A 15,485-nucleotide genomic window follows, 5' to 3' on the forward strand; every position below is an offset into this window, starting at 1 on the left:
ACAACTCAGCTGGGATGTGGTTTTTCATAAAGGTCATGTGTTTGTACTGACTGGAGACTGCTCTGGAGGGGTGGGCTGTGATTTCATGGGGTGGGAATGAATGGGTAGGGGCAGAAGTAGGCAGATCAGAATCAGGTGGGAAGCTGTTTAAGAAGAGAGGGGATAGTTTAAATTTGCAGTTAGGGTGGCAGAACTGTTCTGAGAAGGAGGGCAAAAATATTACTTCAAATATATTCTTGTGAATGGTCCCCAAGTGTGTTGATGGATTTTAGTTCTTTATTTAAAATGTACAATGATGTAACATTTTTTTTTAAAAAATCAAAAGAGAGCCTTTCTTTTTAAAAGAGAGTCTACAGCTGGAAACAACAACTTGAAAACAGGTTGGACGTTCCCAGCAATGGATGTTAAACATACATTATTATGCATTCCATTGCAAGGAAAATGTAATAAAAAGTTATTGCTGCTGCCACTTATCACAGGCCGGTAATAATTTCCAGGAAAACCAATAAATTTGTGGCTAATACAGATGTAAATCTGCAGGAAGGGAATAGAGCATTTGTTACTTGTTTTGCAGTGAAATAGCTTCAGGCTGTTGAATTAATAGATAAACCTGACCTAGATCCATGCAAGCTTCATGATTCAGATTGGGCTATTTGCTGGGTGCTCTACTCCGCAAGGATTAATATTCTATTTCAGACCTTTAGTGTGGGAACCTGAAAACAGGATTTTGCAGTACAGTTCTTGATAATGTGCATGACAGAATCAGCAGCAAGAAGCAATGTGGTAATTGAAAGCAGTTTATGTAGTTGGTAGGCATAGCTGCATGCTGAGTTCAGTCATCAGAATTCCTTTCATAAGAATTCCTTTCCTGTATTATAATAAAATAACTGGAAGAAACCGGGTATCAGATTTTTTTCCCCTAACCTAATTCACTGATTAAATATAAAGATATCTGTATTTTATGAATCGCTGTATATGCCGCTGCCATATAGTAAATATGTATATATGGCGTGTAGGTGATTTATGGTTTGTAGGTGATTTATTTATTTGGGGGTACAAGCCCAATAAACCAATGGGTGCTGCTGTGTAATTATTGTCATAAATGCAAACATAATTGTGTAATATGATTTCAACAAGTGTTTGCTTTTCTCTTTCCAAATAAAATTATTTTTTCTATTACTTTGTACTTTCCTCTAAAGAGACTATTAAGATAATGACATTTCATTGCCATATTTTGTCCTTGCATATCTGTAAAATGGCTTTGCTGGTGGGGTAAAATAAACCTTGTTATTGGGCAGGACTGCACCTAATAAGTGTGCACTGCATCTACTGTATATCAGTAGCAAAATCCCATGCCAGCCATATTAGATATCATGGCCAGAGCATTTTAGCTTGCTGTTTGCATCTTAACAAGATTTCTTTTTTTTTTCCTGCTTTTTTTCCTCCAGAGACAACATTTTCAAGCTCCTAGCCTTTCGAGTGGTGGGAATTTACTGCAGTTGTTAAGCCATTTTTGTGTCAGTTTTTCTGAGCATAGTTCCAATAATGGTGTATTGAGATCATATCTCAGTATTCAGCTAGCTATCAACTCTGGAGGATAATTGCATTATCCGTCTGAATGTGAAAGCTGTGGTCCCATATGGAAGCTTCATAACATTATCTAGCCGTGCGGTGTAATAATTACAGTCTGCTGCGTACATGCAGAGAATAGGTAGGAGGGATCATAATAAGATCCTATTATAAATCTGTTCATTAGGACAGCAATGTATAGGAATATATATATTTATGCATTAGGTTCTGACATTTAAAATGATTGGCTATAATTACCTTGGCCTTATAATAAACAAGAAGGATTATAAATTATCTACATTTAGGGGGGGATTTATCAAGGGTCAAATTTTGAGTTCATGGGTGTTATTTAAAACTCCCATAAACTCCCATGAACAAGAAATTCGTGACGTCCTCCTTGATCCGTTGGGAAAATCAAACCTGCCCGGTCGACATCTACTCAATTTTTGGCCGGCAATTGGTCAGGTGGGCCTTTAGTCATCAAACCCAGAATCAATGGGATGTGCTTCTCAGGGGCCATAATACAACCTTGTGCTGCAGATCTTAGACCTTAATCTGTAAAATACTAAAATATTCACCTGTAATTTCTCTGACGCAGTCAGTGCCTTTACATATAAGTCCTTGTTCTTTCTGCCAACCAAGATGGAGGCAGTGGAACGTGGGGTGATATCTTCTGTGTCTTCATCTTGTTTCCTTAGAAAAATCTCAAATATCCTAGAGAGACAGAATTTTTAGAACACTTCATGTACTAAAGGCCACAGAAGGTACATTGTCCAAAGAAATATTTAAACCTGATGCACTGGAAGAAATAAATCATTATTTCACTTATTTCCTTGTTCGTAAGAGGCAACTAAAACTCATTAGAAGGCATGTACAGTATCTACATCCCCTCCCTAGGGATCCTTTATGTGAACCTGTTGTGTGCCTTGGACTTGTTGGTGTTGTTTAGCAACCCAATACTCACTGTTCAGCTATAATAGCTGATGGTATGAAAAGCATGGGGAATGACCCAAGTAACGTTTGGAGATATCTGCCCTGTTGAAGGAACCTTATCAGAGAAACAAGACCCAGTTGCTTGGCTGCTGAAAGTCAGTGATGTCACTTACGTTATGGCAGCGATGTTTATAACAGTGTCATTGTCAGCTTAGCAAACAGCTGGTGTGCAGGGACAAGTGTCTAGGGTATGCCAGCCCCCGGTGGCAGCTTTCAGAAGCAACAGAGTTAGGTTTCACCAGAGGGGGGAGTGTTGGTTTTTGGCATAGTGCCATTTAGGCTTAGGTTCTTCTCTCACAGCAATCAGTTTAATAGCCTTAGCGAGAGTGCATATATCATGTTAACCCTTTCAGTTCTTGGCATGGATACGGTTTTATTTTTTCAGTTCCTTACAAACAGCGTACTTAAAGGGGAGCTATCGCAAAAATGAAAATTTAATATAAGCTTCGTCATACTGAAATAAGAAACTTTGTAAATACAATCGATTGCATACTCTGCATCATTTCTGAAATAATCAAGTTTATGTTCACTATTCCTCTCTCAGCATCTGTTTCTCTTCATTCTGTCTTCGTGCAGCAGTTGGGTGCCAGATATTTATTGACAGTTAGAAACAATACATCTTTTTCCTAGAAGATGTATTAGCACTCACTCAACTGATTCCGGTACGAACAAAATCTAACAAAATAACTGCATGTAGAGAGACATGATGTCTGGTGATTTTTATAGAGTGAGCTCTAATACATCTTAAAAGGAGCCCCTCCCTATAAGATATATTGGATCTAACTGTCAATAACTCTCTTGACACCCAACTGCTGCATGAAGAAAGAATGAAGAGAAACAGATGCTGAGAGAGGGATAGTGAAGATAAACTTGATTATTTCAGAAACGGCGCAGAACATTTCATTGATTGTATTTAGAAAGCTTCTTATTTTATGATGAAGCGTATATTACATTTTCATTTTTGCGATAGTTCTCTCTCTACGTCTGAAAGATGTTGAGTTTTGTGACCTTCAGGCTACATATGCTTCTTTGTAAATGATCCGAATTTTAATTTATTCCATCCCTCAAACATGTGTTGTGTTGGACAGATGGACAGTAATGTGTCAACAAATCCCTCTGTCAATGATCAGAAGGCCTCTTGTCTATATATGCAGCATAGTGTGTTTAAGGTGGCCATACACGGGCCCATAAAAACTGCCGACAGACCAAGTCGGCAGCTTATTGGCCCGTGTATGGGACCCCCCAACGGGCTTCCCTGATCGATACTAAAAATCCCGTTGGATTGCGGCCGCATCTGTTCGTTGATGTGGTCCCGCGATCCGACCGTCCGTTACAATTTGTTAGGATCCGATCGTTGGGCCCTAGGGCCCACGATCAGATCAGCCAGATATTGCCCATCTCAACGTGGGCATATCGGGGAGAGATCCGAACGTTTGGCGACATCGCCAAACAAGCGGATCTCTCCGTGTATGGCCACCTTTAAGGTTCCTTTAATGTAGTCTGTCTGTCTGAATCTAAAGACCAGCTAAATATGTATTCACTGTCTGCCATAACTGAAATATAGTTGTCAAGCTCACTTTTTCATCAGGCTCTGGCTGAGATTCTCTGCAGGGTTTCTTTGTAGCGGGCCAGCTTTTGGCTTATAATACATACAGTAAGGTATCTTGTGAGAATCTTGTGAGTAAATGTCATGTTGATCTGAGCACAAGTTGGTGCTGTTTTATTTCTGTGCGCTGCCCTAAATAGTTTCCAACAACACATGCTTTCTACATGCTTACCCAATAGTGACAAATCAGTATGAAAATATAAAATGTGGTGTAGGAAACTTTGTATTTCATATGGTGGCAGGAAAGGCACAAAAGTGACATGATACAATGAAGTGAGAGCCTATAAACTAAACATCCCAGTTCTTTACTTTCTACTCTAAGGTAGCAAAATGTAACACTTTAAAATGGTCATCGTACATTGTAGCCTCTTTATGTTTCAAGTCAGATTGCGCTAGTAAAGACTGGAGGTGTATAAACCTTATACTACATACATCTAGTAATACAGATGCCAAAAACATGCAACACGCTTACCGATGGAAACAAGGACATAGAGAAAAGTGGTTAATCCACAGCTGATTGTCACTTGCAGGGCTATGCCATGGGTACACTGGCTCGTTGATTTCCCAGCTCTGAAAAATCTGGATTTGAAAATGTTGTCATCTTTGATTAGGAAGATAGCTTAAAAGACTGAAACTATCTTATAGGGGGTTATTTACTAAGCTCCAAATGCAAAAAATCACGAAAAATTCGTTATTTTTTTTCATAAAATCTGACTTTTTTAAAAAAAAAATCACAAATTTTTCAGAATTTTTTAAACCCAGAGGATGGGGAAAGTCCGAATCTGAAAATCCGGCATCTCAGACCTGTTGAGGTTGCATAGAAGTCAATGGGAGAAGTCCCGATAATTTTTTGATGTGCACTGGGTTTTTGGCAATACCCCAGAATTTTCGGGTGAAAAACAGTTTTTTCACGAACAAACAAAATATTCGGGAAAGTGTATTAATAAATAAGCCCAAAAAACTGTGTGAATTTGGTCTCAATTTTTTTCAGAAAATATTGAGATAAATTCGGACTCCCATAGTGTCTATACCTAATAAAAATATAAAAATGATTTCAATGTGTTCAATGTTCCATTACATGTTTCTGATTATTAGGCAAGCTGGAAGAGTCAACTGTGAAAGATTCTACTGAATATGAGTGTTAGTGGAAAGGCTTCCTTGTGAGAATTACCTTGTCATGTGTCTTTCTGCTTGCTCCCCATAGGACCACCGCATGGCTGGGAAGCTCGAGCCTGTATCCCCTTCCAGTCCTCCTTTAGCAGATGGAGATTTGGATCTTCTGCCTGCCAGGCTTTCCAAGGAAGAGCTGATCCAGAATATGGACAGAGTAGATCGGGAAATCATTATGGTAGAGCAACAGATTTCCAAGCTGAAAAAAAAACAGGTTCGTCAAGGTGTAAATATTAACGTTGGTTAATTGGAAACCCTCATTTAAAAGCAGTCATTGAATTTGCCCAAATGGGCAAGTGTTTGTTGGAAGTACACAGTTATCCAAAATTCAGTTTTAAATACAGGTTTGGCATCTGTCATCTGGAAACCTGTTATCCAGAAAGCTCTGAATTACTGAATGCCCATCTCCCATAGACTCCATTTTATCCAAATAATCCAAACTTTTAAAAATGATTTCCTTTTTCTCTGTAATAATAAAACATTACCTTGTACTTGATCCAAACTAAGATATAAGTAATCCTTATTGGAATCAAAACAAGCCTATTTGGTCTATTTAGGGGCCGATTCACTAAATTCGAGTGAAGGATTTGAAGTAAAAAAACTTCGAATTTCGAAGTATTTTTTGGGCTACTTCGACCATCGAATGGGCTACTTCGACTACGACTTCGAATCGAAGGATTCGAAGTAAAAATCGTTCGACTATTCGACCATTCGATAGTCGAAGTACTGTCTCTTTAAAAAAAACTTCGACCCCCTAGTTCGGCAGATAAAAGCTACCGAAGTCAATGTTAGCCTATGGGGAAGGTCCCCATAGGCTTGCCTAAGTTTTTTTGATCGAAGGATATTCTTTCGATCGTTGGATTTAAATCCTTTGAATCGAAGGATTTCGAAGGATTTAATCGTTCGATCGAAGGAATAATCCTTCGATCGTACAATCGCAGAATTTGAGCTAAATCCTTCGACTTCGATATTCGAAGTCGAAGGATTTCAATTCCTAGTCGAATATCGAGGGTTAATTAACCCTCGATATTCGACCCATATTGAATCAGCCCCTTAATGTTTACATGATTTTATAGAGACTTAAGGTATTAAATTACAGAAAGATCTGTTATCTGGAAACCCCCAGGTCCTGAGCATTCTGGATAACAGGTCCCATACCTTTACTAAATTACTATTTAAACTACTTTTACTGCACAAACTTTAAAAATGTTTGCTATGCACTGTAACACAATGTCGATTTATAAATAGATTTAACAGCTGATGTATTTTCCTACCAAGGGAAAATGATGGTTAAATGAAATTGCTAGCATTTTATTTACAAATGTACCCCCTAACTTCCATTCAACGCAGTGTGGAAAAGAACTTTACCATATTGATTTCATTGCATTAATATTACCACAGTTGTTTTGATTTGTTAGAGCTCTCTATTTCTGCACTGCAACTGAACAAAACCCTGTGGGAAAGAATGAAATTTGACTGCTTAAAGCTGTTGATTTCTTTCTGACAAATTGGCCTGGTTGTCAAAGCATCAAATGCTCTGTAAATGTCCCTGCTCATTAAAGCACTTGGCTGACTGTTAGAAACATTTTGCTGACAGCCAGAAAAGTGTTAATAAATGTGTTAAAACTGGAACTTCTGGGAGTCTATTAGGATTTGCCAGATTAAATTGTTATAAATATGCCCCTTATTCATTTGTAGAATTGTTGTGTAGCATAAATATCTGCATTGTTTCTGAAAAGCACAATTTATAATACCATGTAATACCTCCTATGTATTATGGACACAATTCTCTGCTTGGGATTTTGTTTGGGCTACAGCCAAATGACATCTGAACTCAATAACAGGTATCAGATCTGCTATCCAGAAACCCAAATTACAGGAAGACCATCTCCCATAGATTTCATCTCCCAGAGAATTTTCAAAAATGATTCATTTTTCTCTGTAATAAAACAGATCCTTGTACTTAATCCCAACTAAGATATAATTAATTCTTATTGGAGGCAAAACAGTACTTCTGAGTTCATTTAGAGGCACATTTATCAAAGGTTGAATTTAAAATACATTTTTTTAAACTCCTTTAAATTTAAATATACTCAAAATTCGACTGGGGGGGTATTTAAGAAAAAAATAGAATATCTAAAAATCTGACAAATTTTACCGACTGAAAACACGAATGGAATTCGATTCGAATTCGACCAAACTCGTTTCGAGTTTTTTCTCCGGAAAAAAACTTGAATGTCAGGAAGGCTACAAACATCTCCAAATTTTTATAAAGTTTGATAAATCGTGAAAATCAAATTCGATTTTTTTAAAAACTCCAATCAAGTTTGGATACTTTCCTAGTCAGATTTGACAGTTTTGACCATAAAAAAAATCAGAAAATTAGAGTTAGAATTTTCAATTCGACCCTTAATAAATCTGCCCCTTAATGTTTAACCTAAATTTTAGTATGGTATGTCATCCAAATTACAGAAAGATCTCTTACCTGGAAACCCCAGGTCTCAAGCATTCTGAATAACAGACCCCATGCATGTATTGCTTTTGTGAACCCAGAAAGCATTTAGCAAAACCATCTGCTAATGGAAGAAATATTGTCAATGTTGTAGTTTGCACCAGTGCACAGTGTATATAACAAAACTTCTTGCTAATAACAATTCTTAATTTTGCATGAAAAAATCTTCAAGCAGCCATTAAAAGACAGACACTTCATAGTCATATTATAATAACTGTCTAATGAAGAATAAAAGATTACAATAATATAAATATATTACTTTTATTGAATTTTCCACAATTGCCTTTTTAAAAGATCCAATCGTCATCGTGAGACCACGATTATCTCAAAACGATCGTACGTTTGTACAAATTGTCCATCAACTAAAAAGACCAATTTGCCAGGAAAACAAAGGGGAGCTGCCTGCTTAGCCCTGCAAACATAGATAGATTGCACTGGGACCGACAAAGATTTTTTAACCTCCTGGCCGATCAATTTTCTGACAGATGGCTGAAAAATCGTAAGATGTACGGTCGTTCAAATCCCACTAACCGCACGATAATTTCCAAGGATTGGTCAGACTTTGGTAAAATCGGTCGTTCAGCAAGAAAAATCTTTGCGTCTATAGGGTGCTTAAGAGGAACCAAACTAAACCTTACTTAAAAATAAATATAATTTTTCCTTAAAGTGAGTCCAGCAGTACTCTGTTCTAGAGTCATTGGATCCAAGTTTGATCCCTTAGAAGCTGAAAGAAATGGGGATGTGATATGTGTTGAATTATTCTGTAGAGTAGTCTTTGCTCCATACACACTGCTATGAAAACAGTTCCACATTGTCCATCTGTGAGAGTGCAGCTGCCAACTTCAACTAAAAATGCCCCAGACTTGAAATAAGAGCCAGATCTTCCTCTCCCAATGAGCAAACAGAGAGGTCATTGTGTGCTCTCCATTTCCTCTCTGGGGGGCTTGCAAAAGCCAAAATCAAATGCATTTGGGCCCAGACTTTTAGAACAGAGAATTCAAAAACATTAGCAGGGTCCAGTATTTTAGCTTAACTATAACTCCTGCAGCATTTTAAGTGAAATGCTGAGAATAAGAGTTATCACATATCCCTATAGCCAAAACAGAAAGGCATTGTCCTGTGTGTGTGTATAACTTTAGCTAAAACAGCCATGTCTGCTGGGTGTCTGAGCAAACTTAGGGATCCCTGGCTGATTTATCATTTTATTTATCATATTTCTGAATTTATTTAAACTCTTGTCTGTGTATTCCTTGTTTCTTCTTTTCACAGATTCATGATTAAATCTAGTCATATTTTGTGCTTTTATAAAATGTGTAGTTCACAAAGACCACTGGGTATATGTCAGTGATTGAGACATAAAATAGCCTCCCTAAAGAAGAGAAATACACTGGATAGTGGAGCTTGGGCTCTTTCGGTGATGAGGGTGTGGGGGGGGGGCTTGGCATTCTTTGAGAAAGCTATTAACTTTATGTAGTGAGCGATTTTTAAAATGTATCATCGTAATATTTTTAAGCTGCTCTTTCTATATAATCTTATCCAATGAGTGCAGCAACCAAATCCAGAGACTAGAAAAGTAAAATCAAAGTTGCATTCAAAGCTCCCAATTCAATTTCATATTCCGAAATTTTGACTTGGGGGACTGATTCCTCTAAGCCAGGGATCCCCAACCTTTAGAACCTGTGATCAACATTCAGAAGTAAAAGGAGTTGGGGAGCAACACTAGCATAACAAAATGTTCATGGGGTGCCAAATAAGGGCTGTGATTGGCCATTTGGTAGCACCTTTGTGGATTGTCAGCCTACACTGAGGCTCTGTTTGGCAGTACATCTGGTTTTTATACAACCAAAACTTGCCTCCAAGCCTGGAATTCAAAAATAATCACCTGCTTTGAGGCCACTAGGTGCAACATCCAAGGGGTTGGAGAGCAACATGTTACTCACGAGCTACTGGTTGGAGATCACTGCTGACTAAGCTGTATATACTGTAGATTTAGTTTATTTCTATGGATTTTATATGGTAACTATATATCATGTTTCCTCCAGTTACAGAATATGCCACGGCAGTTACCTCAATTACCACCAGCTCTTTATATACAGTACTTAACTGGCAGGGAAGAATAGTAGGAAAAACAGCATTTTCTATTTTTACATTGAGTCTCCAAACATTTTTCTTTAACAGCAACAGTTAGAGGAGGAAGCTGCCAAACCACTTGAACCTGAGAAACCCGTTTCACCTCCTCCGGTTGAATCGAAACACCGCAGTTTGGTGCAGATTATCTACGATGAGAACCGGGTAAGTCCCTGCTATGGGCCCAGTTGCGGTTGTCTCACTGCTGCTAAATGTGCCTTACTCAAATTGCACTAAATTGTATGCATATAGTGTAGTCCTATATTCCTGTCCCATATATCCCTGCATGTATCTTCTGTATAATTTGCTCCTTGCACACTGCAAGGAGCACTGCTACTTACTCACCTGTTTAGAACTGACACCGGTAATTTGAATCATCTTAAATCTCCCCAAATAGAAACTGCTTCATGATTATTCTTATACTTAGAAACTTCAAATTCACTTACCCGGATTTTATGTTTTCCTTCATAGTTTTTTTTGAAGTCCCACCAATAGAATACATAATTAATTTTCCTGAATTTTACACCTTTTTTTCTGGATGTAAGTCGATAGTAGATTGAGAAGTACTGTAATGTTACTAGGGGCTTTGCCCCAATATTTGCTCCAGATGAGACCTATTATTCTCCGGAGGTGAACCCTCGCAACAGTGCGGAGCATGGCACAATATAACTATAAGCAGTATATCTTTCAAAGAATGGGTGCCAGTGGTTCTTGAACATTAACCATAACTGATTTATTAGAACAATCCACTAAGGAGAATAGCAATGGCACAGAGCACATTCATTGAGAGTGGGCAGTGTATACTCACAATACAGACCATTTGAAGAGCCTTCCCTCCTGTAGCATGTGAGAGGGGAATATCAGTCCACCCAGAGTTTCTGCTGTTTGCTCTGGGGACACCATTTATGTGGAATCCAGGTGGGAATCTATCTAATCCCTAAACTATGTCTAATCCCTGATTAGGCAACAATGCCCAGTGAAATCTAATCCCTTCTAATCTCCTCAATGGAGCAGAGAGCTGCTCAATATAGGTAGCCAATTTGGCTGGTTTCCATAGAGTGACAGGATCTGGCTACCCCTTACTATCCTGACTAATGATGGCTCCACGGGGAACTCCCATCCACCTAGGGGAGTCTCTTTCAAAAGCCTAGAGAAGCACATGGCTTTTCCTTTTTTAGTAAAGAACACTCACCTAGTGGCCAAACTTGGGATAGCTGGGGATCATACAATGACCCCGAAAGTGGGGAATTACTCCCTTCCATAGACTAAGGAGCAGATTGATCAAGGGTCGAAGTGAAAATTCAAATTTCGAATTAAAAAATTTGAATTTTCGACTTTATTTTAGTGTAATTCAATTAGGGAATAGTTAAAATACGATTCGAGTTTTTAAATAAAATTGATTTCGAAATTTATCGTACTGGCCCTTTAAGAATTTGAATTAAACTATTTGCCGCCTTAAACCTTCCGAATTGCTATTTTAACCTAGGGGGGTCATCCTGGAATCGATTATGGGGTTGTTTGGAGACATCCTGGAAATTGAGTTTTTTTTGGATTCAATTCGAGTTTGCCAGTCACCCAAATATAAAAATTTTGGGTTTTTCCCCCCCGAATTGTGGATTTATGAATTCCCATGAACTTGAAATTCAACTCTTGATAAATCTGCCCTAAGGGTCCCCTCAGTGATTAATCCTTAGGGGAATGCACTATAAATGTGTGATACATTATCAGTCCCCTAAATGTAAAATAGGGGTTCTGCTTTATTTTATCTGTCAGGCTTTGCCAGGCCCAGATTGGAAAACTGTACATTCTGGCAAGTGCCAGAGGGGATGCTGTAAAATTCCATAGAAAGTCATTATTTATTGGTCTATGGGGGCTGTTTGGACCTCTGTGCTTGAAATGCCAGGCTGTATTTTGTATCTCATTCCTGACCTTACCATTACCTAGCTAGATGGTAGGCTCAGGGATCCTTCCTTGTCTGTCACTGGGTGCATATTTGCTTAAGCAAGAATGGCACTCATCCTTAGATATGACGTTCAGCATATAATGCATGCAGTCGTTTGCAAATATGTACAATATGCTGGTTTTCCCATCATTCAGCTTCTATAGAACCTAAAGAGTAGGCATAGTCAGGTCAAGTAAGCCATAGCAAATCAGATGTTTGCCTTCACATAGGTAAATACTACCTGCTGATTGGCTGCTTTGGGTTATTAGACATGGTGCAACTGTGACATTTGTGCAAATGTGTTTTACTCACTAATGCACTTTCCTTTAGATCTGCTTGAGTGGAACATGCTTATTAGCTACTGTGTTTCATCAACAATTCTTTTTCTGACTTTTAATGTGTTACACAGATTAACCTATTTCACTATCGCTGTAGTCTCCTTATCTTTATAGTTCTGTGCCTTGAGCACAGCAGGAAAATTCAGCTTCCCTTCCTCCCTGCCTCACATCTAAAGTCTCAGAAAAAAAAATAAATGTTTTTCTCAGAGTCTCCTGTCCCAGTGTATGGGGGCCCCTTAGCGGCAGCCGAATGCATTACTGCTCCGTCAACTTCCTTTTGTTACACAGTTCATCTGAGGACACAACATTTCTTTGTCTCTTTACTACCGTCCACACGTACTGCTCATCTATTGAGCAAACCTACAGCAGTGCTAATGAGTATGGAAGGACAAGTAGTGACACATACACTAATATTTATCACTATGAACTAATATGTATCACTATGATGTGATGTAAACGTTGGAATGTCTTTTGTTTTTCTATTAAAATCATTTACTCTAACTGAGCCTGTTGAGTGTGCTATTTTTTGCGCTCTATATATATATATATATATATATATATATATATATATATATATATATATATATATGTATATATATATATATATATGTATATATATATATATATATGTATGTATATATATATATATATGTATGTATATATATATATATATATATATATATATATATATATATATATGTGTACAATTAAAAGGGATATATATGTCTTATGTTTTATTTCATTTTCCTCTTAGAATGCAGTCTCCTTTTGTTAGTTCTAATGCTTTTATGAGCAAGGATGAACAGTGTCTTATTTGGGTTTGCAACATATTCAGCAATATTTTCCAAAAATTACTGGATTACATATTGTTCTGACCATGTAAATTAGATTTTGAACCCATCATTAGCTGGTTTGGCGATCTGGGGACTGTAAGTCTCACTCTTTGCACACTGTAGCATTTAAAAGTAGAAGTAGGATATGTTGAAAATACACAATAAATAAAAAAAAAAGTAGAAGTAGGAGTTGATTGCTCCTTGCTTGGCATGTATCATTTATTTCCCACGCTTCTGATAGAGGTGACTGGGGTGGGTTAACTTTGCATGACAGGGGAAGCATTATAGCATTTATCTGACGAGAAAGGGCTCATTGTATCATGTTTTCAAGAACCTCTGGCTAGATAAAAAGTAAAGAAATGTTATAAACTTTAAATTACAGCCTGTTTCTGATTATTCTGGGTTATTTCTCTTGTGCATGAAAAAAAGTGTATTTAGATTAAAATATTTACTCATTAAACGTTTTACCCAATTCCTGTGGTTTTTTGAATCTGTGCAGTGGCCCAACTTTGCGCACACTGAGGGGCCTATTTGTGAAGTGTTAGAGTTGGAATAACGGTTATAGCTCACAGCTTTTGCAAATGTACCCAACTATTTATAGAACTATAACTTCACTATTGCTGCAACTTCTGCTTTTCACTGCTTTTCTTACTTTGCCTGTACACAAAGAACATTGACATACCAGCAGTTACTATTTTATTCTTTTATTAACCCCTGTCTGTCCTATTAATGTATTGTTTTAACATTCATTGCAGTTTACGCAAGTATCGCTACATGAATAAAAATACACGTACATTTCAAACAAAATATCAATAACATTTGTTAGTCCACTCAGGCTGCAGAAGCTATTTTTTAAGGGAATAGTAAAAAATAAAAAAGTTAAATGATACCTTCCAACGTGCGAAAAATGGAAAGAGGGACAAAAAGATCTGCGTGTAGTGCGGCAAACCTTTTTTTTGACCATGCCCATTATGGCCACACCCCCTAATTATTATGTCCATTTTACAAAATGTGGCTGGTTATGAAAGTTTGAACATGTCTGGCAGTTTTATCTTAAAATTGGTACAATTGTATATTTGCTTATCTTAAATTGTTACAAATGTAAGTGCAGGTGCTGAGTGTTCTGGGCTCTCTGTCAAAAAGCCTCATATTTTAAATACGTTTCAGAAACTTTTATTTTTCTGGAGAAACTCTGGAACTTTTTAATAAAAATTTGGGACTGCTGACTGAGCTGTCAAAATATCGGAACTGTCCCGCAGAAAACAGGACAGTGGTATGGTTAAGTGTTGCTTGAGAAAGCACATATGAGAAACGTACATTGGCGTTCATTGCTTAAAATTTGGTTTTAACCTCTGTATTCAAAATTAGCAATATTTTTTTTAAATAACTGTCCGGATTTGTTCCTAGAGGGTTGGCTTCGTTAAAAACCCATTCCGCATTTCTTATTCTGTTTCTCTCTACTCGTTATTCTATCAAATCTATGGGGCTCACGATTTGTGTTTTTTTTTAGATCAAGCTAGGGAGAGAAATTAATAGGCAGTTCTATTTTCCTTTTCCTACTATTTTCATATGATTTCAGCATTTAGTTTTATAGAATATTATACCTTAATTTATTGCTGGTCACACTTTAGTATTTTTTAACCTAGTATTTATCTATCTTGGATTGGGATTCTGACATTATTTATGGCACTGCACTTTAAATTTATGAATTTGGGGATTGAAAAATAGGGGATCGATTGAACCCAATAGTAAGGAATTGCTCCAATCTATTGGGAATTGTTTTTGTTACAAATTTGCACTGCACTTTAGTCCTACCAACTTGGAGTTAATTGATTGTTTATTGGAGCTATTTATTTCTTAATTTATGCACTTGCACTTTAGTTCTATGAATTTGGAGCTAATGTTTGGATATATAAGGTTATCATTTTAGGCTTCTTTCTCATAATTAATCAATTTAATTGCTTTGTAGTTAAGTATTAATTTCACTAATTAAGTATATGTGTTGCATTAATTTGAGGCTTGCTAGCGGCAAAGAGCAGACCTGTTGTCCAAGTGGGGTACCGCTTATTAGTTACCAATCGCACAAACCTGAATACATAGTAGGCTGTGAGAAATACAGTAAAAGATTATGGAGTGACCAACTATCTAGTAATTTGTTTTTGCGATGTACTCTTCCTTTTTTCTCTATAGAAAAACACACTTTCATTAATCAACTCATACTGGCCGCGGTCAGACCTCTGCTATAACTAATTGGGTATAATTAAAAACAATTAAGGGCACTTTTCTTCTATAAGTGGTATGGTTAAGTCAAGGTGCACATAAGGAGAAGTGGGTACTTGGCTCACGGGGGGGGGGGAATAAATTGTATAGGTCATGCCCAAATGGTACTACTACC

General features: G+C 37.3%; 1 protein-coding gene across 15 annotated transcripts in view; it reads left to right on the forward strand.

Annotated features, from left to right (window-relative positions):
* Window positions 1-15,485, forward strand: part of ncor2.S (nuclear receptor corepressor 2 S homeolog) — a 230,682-nt gene that overhangs the window by 99,521 nt on the left and 115,676 nt on the right. For all 15 annotated transcript variants that reach the window (XM_018235544.2, XM_018235570.2, XM_018235605.2 and 12 more), the window contains 2 exon segments: window positions 5,373-5,552; window positions 10,029-10,142. In XM_018235544.2, coding sequence (XP_018091033.1) covers window positions 5,373-5,552; window positions 10,029-10,142 — 294 coding nt within the window.

The sequence above is a fragment of the Xenopus laevis genome, chromosome 1S (assembly GCF_017654675.1).
Source record: "Xenopus laevis strain J_2021 chromosome 1S, Xenopus_laevis_v10.1, whole genome shotgun sequence".
Lineage (NCBI taxonomy): Eukaryota > Metazoa > Chordata > Amphibia > Anura > Pipidae > Xenopus > Xenopus laevis.